Below are 2,916 nucleotides of genomic sequence, written 5' to 3' on the forward strand. Positions count from 1 at the left end.
TTCGACGTCACGGTCAGGTACACGCAGGGCAGCTGGACCGGCTCGGTGGGGGAGGACGTCGTGGCCATCCCGAAGGGCCTCAACAGCTCCTTCCTGGTCAACGTCGCCACCATCTTTGAGTCAGAGAGTTTCTTCCTGCCTGGGATCAAGTGGAACGGGATCCTCGGGCTGGCCTATGCCACCCTGGCCAAGGTGAGATGACGCAGCTCAGGCCGCGGCCGGTCCCTCCCGCGGGCAGGGTGGGGCCGGGCGTCCCCGGGGCGGTCGGGGCGCCTGGGGCCGGCCTGTGTCCACGCACTGGGCGCGCTGATGCTGGGTCCGCACGCTCTCAGGAGGTGTGCGCGTCTTCCCTGACACACCCATTTCTCACATTGCAAGGTGTGAGGTGACGGTGCGATTCTTGCCGCTTCCATGCCATCTGCTCGCACCACCCGTGGCCTCCTGCTTTGTTTATTTTGTTCATCGTCGATACATGTCGACAGGATCCGGCCAGCTGCCGCTGGTGCTTGTTTAGGACTTGGCGAGGGCAGAGCTACAGCACAGCGCGTCTGTTGGCCCATGCACCCGCCTGAAGGTGCGGCCCGGGGGGCTGCATCGGGGCCTCGCAGGCTGGGAGGGCCCCAGGCTGCAGCTCTGAACTGCACCCCCAAGTGACCCCTGCGGCCCAGCTGCTCACCCGCCACAGAAACTTCTGGACTCCTCCTCGTTCGTGTCACAACCTTCACAGGCGGAGAAAGACTTCTCCAAACGTCTGTCCTCTCCACTGGCACAGAGGGGAGGCCTTGGCAGCAGGAGGGGGCCGGCCGGCTGGCCACGAGGTCACCCCAGCCTCTGCCTCTGCCTCTCGCCGCTCCCGCGGCGGCTGGGGCCGCGGCTGTGCCCAGGGAGCCCCGCTTCCCCCCCAGAGGCGTGTCGGGGTCCCGCAGACTCGACCATGGTGCAAGGGTGAGGAGGGGTGGGAGGGCAGCAGTGGGGGGGACCCAGCCCCCCCAGCCCCGGCTCCTCAGGGAGGCAGGGTGGCACTGAACAGGGTGCCGAGGCTCGCTCTGTGCAGCCGGGGCCCCTCTGAGGAGCGCTGGGGCCTCAGCAGAGGCTCACAGACAGGCGAGGACGGCGCCTCGCTCACACCTGCCGACAGCGTCACCCTGGACACGCCGACCCAGCGGCGACCCAGCGGTGACGGAGGAAGATCGGTCTCTCAGGCTGTCGGAGGCGGAAGCATCTGACTGAACTGGGCAGAATTTGTTAAGACCAGACTATGCCAAGCTCTGAAAACAAAGAGTTGGGGCGCGGGTCCCCCCACCCCCACTCCAGCCTTGGTCAGGGCTGAGGCCACACAGGTGGGCGTTGGACAGTGGCCACAGTGTTTCTGGAGGGGCTGGCCAGGGCACGGTGGTAGTGGCCAGCTCCTGGACCTCCCTGAAGGCTCCCCCGGGCCGTGTGGGCTTCAGGACCAGTGCGGGCTCTGGCACAACGTGAGCCTGGGCAAATGGTCACGGCGGCGGGGTCTCCACCGCACAGGGCCACGGGGTGTGTGCAGGCCACGGGGGGCCTGAGTCCCAGCCATGGGGTGTCTGCAAGCCACGAGGGGCCTGAGTCCGGGCCACGAGGTGTTTGCAAGCCACGAGGGGGCCTGAGTCCGGGCCACGGGGTGTCTGCAAGCCACGAGGGGCCTCAGTCTGGGCCACAGGGTGTTTGCAAGCCACGAGGGGCCTGAGTCCAGGCCATGGGGTGTTTGCAAGCCACGAGGGGCCTCAGTCCGGGCCACGGGGTGTCTGCAAGCCACGAGGGGGCCTGAGTCCGGGCCACGGGGTGTTTGCAAGCCACGAGGAGCCTGAGCCCTGGCCGTGGGGTGTGTGCAAACCACAAGGGGCCTGAGTCCGGCCACGGGGTGTGTGCAGGCCACGAGGGGCCTGAGTCCTACCAAGGAGCGTCAAAGTGGGAGCAGTCTGCCGGCGCTGTCTCGTGACTGCTCGACCCCGCGTGGCTGTCGCTTAGCCGGGGACAGAACTAAACAGCCAATAAGCCATCCATCGCCCGGGCTCAGGGCCCTGCAGCTCGTCCTCTTCCCCTGCAGCCGTCAAGCTCCCTGGAGACGTTCTTCGACTCCCTGGTGGCCCAGGCGGGGATCCCCGACCTGTTCTCCATGCAGATGTGCGGGGCGGGCCTGCCCGTGGCCGGAGCTGGTACCAACGGAGGTAGTCTTGTGGGTATCTCGCCGTCTTGACAGGGTGACAGGTCGCAGGTGGAGGGCTGTTTTCTCCGTGTGTTAAGCCCCCGAGGGAAAATCACTCGTAGCTACACAGATGCTGAAACGGGTCCCGTCTGTCCACAGAGCCCCGCGCCAGACCGGCTGTTAGTTATTCTTGTCTTTTCTAATCACCCCAGCACCCAAAAGAGCCTCAGCCCCCCAAACTCCATGAAAGCTTTTCAGATTTCCCTTTAGAAGGTCCTGGGCTTGGGCGTGGGGGCGGGCATTTGAGAAACAGCTGGAGGCACCCCGGGGCTCTTCCTCGGGGCGCCTGTGTGTCACAGATCTGGCGGGAGACCGGAACACCTGTCCTCTCTCTCACACACACCCTAGAAATGACCTCGAGGCCGTGGCACACGTGGACGGAGCTTCACCCACACCTGACGGGGAGAGGGCGCAAGAGGCCCCGGGCGCGTGCCCCACCAGGGCCGGGCGCTCCTCACTCCCCCCTGCTCCCTTTCTCGAGGGCCAGGGAGCCCCGAGGCGGGCTCGGGCCGGCAGGTGCCACCGGGCGCCCTCTGCTCTGCTCGCAGCGCCCTGTCCGTGTCGCGCCCCGGAGAGGCCCGTTGACTCCCCGGGGCAGAATCCCGGCGCTGTACGGCCGGACCGCACCCCTCCTCTGAGTGAGGGAGCCCCAGCGCACCGGGGCAGGCCGGGCGGGGGTG

At 67.0% G+C, this 2,916-nt stretch overlaps 1 protein-coding gene across 1 annotated transcript in view; it reads left to right on the forward strand.

Annotated features, from left to right (window-relative positions):
• BACE2 (beta-site APP-cleaving enzyme 2) overlaps positions 1-2,916 on the forward strand; it is a 53,466-nt gene that overhangs the window by 29,037 nt on the left and 21,513 nt on the right. The window contains exons 3-4 of the mRNA XM_012730973.1: positions 1-192; positions 2,078-2,206. Of these exons, the coding sequence (XP_012586427.1) occupies positions 1-192; positions 2,078-2,206 (321 nt within the window). The remainder of the gene's footprint in view (positions 193-2,077; positions 2,207-2,916) is intronic.

The sequence above is a fragment of the Condylura cristata genome, unplaced genomic scaffold (genome assembly GCF_000260355.1).
Source record: "Condylura cristata isolate star-nosed mole 26May11 unplaced genomic scaffold, ConCri1.0 scaffold00003, whole genome shotgun sequence".
Classification (NCBI taxonomy): Eukaryota; Metazoa; Chordata; class Mammalia; order Eulipotyphla; family Talpidae; genus Condylura; species Condylura cristata.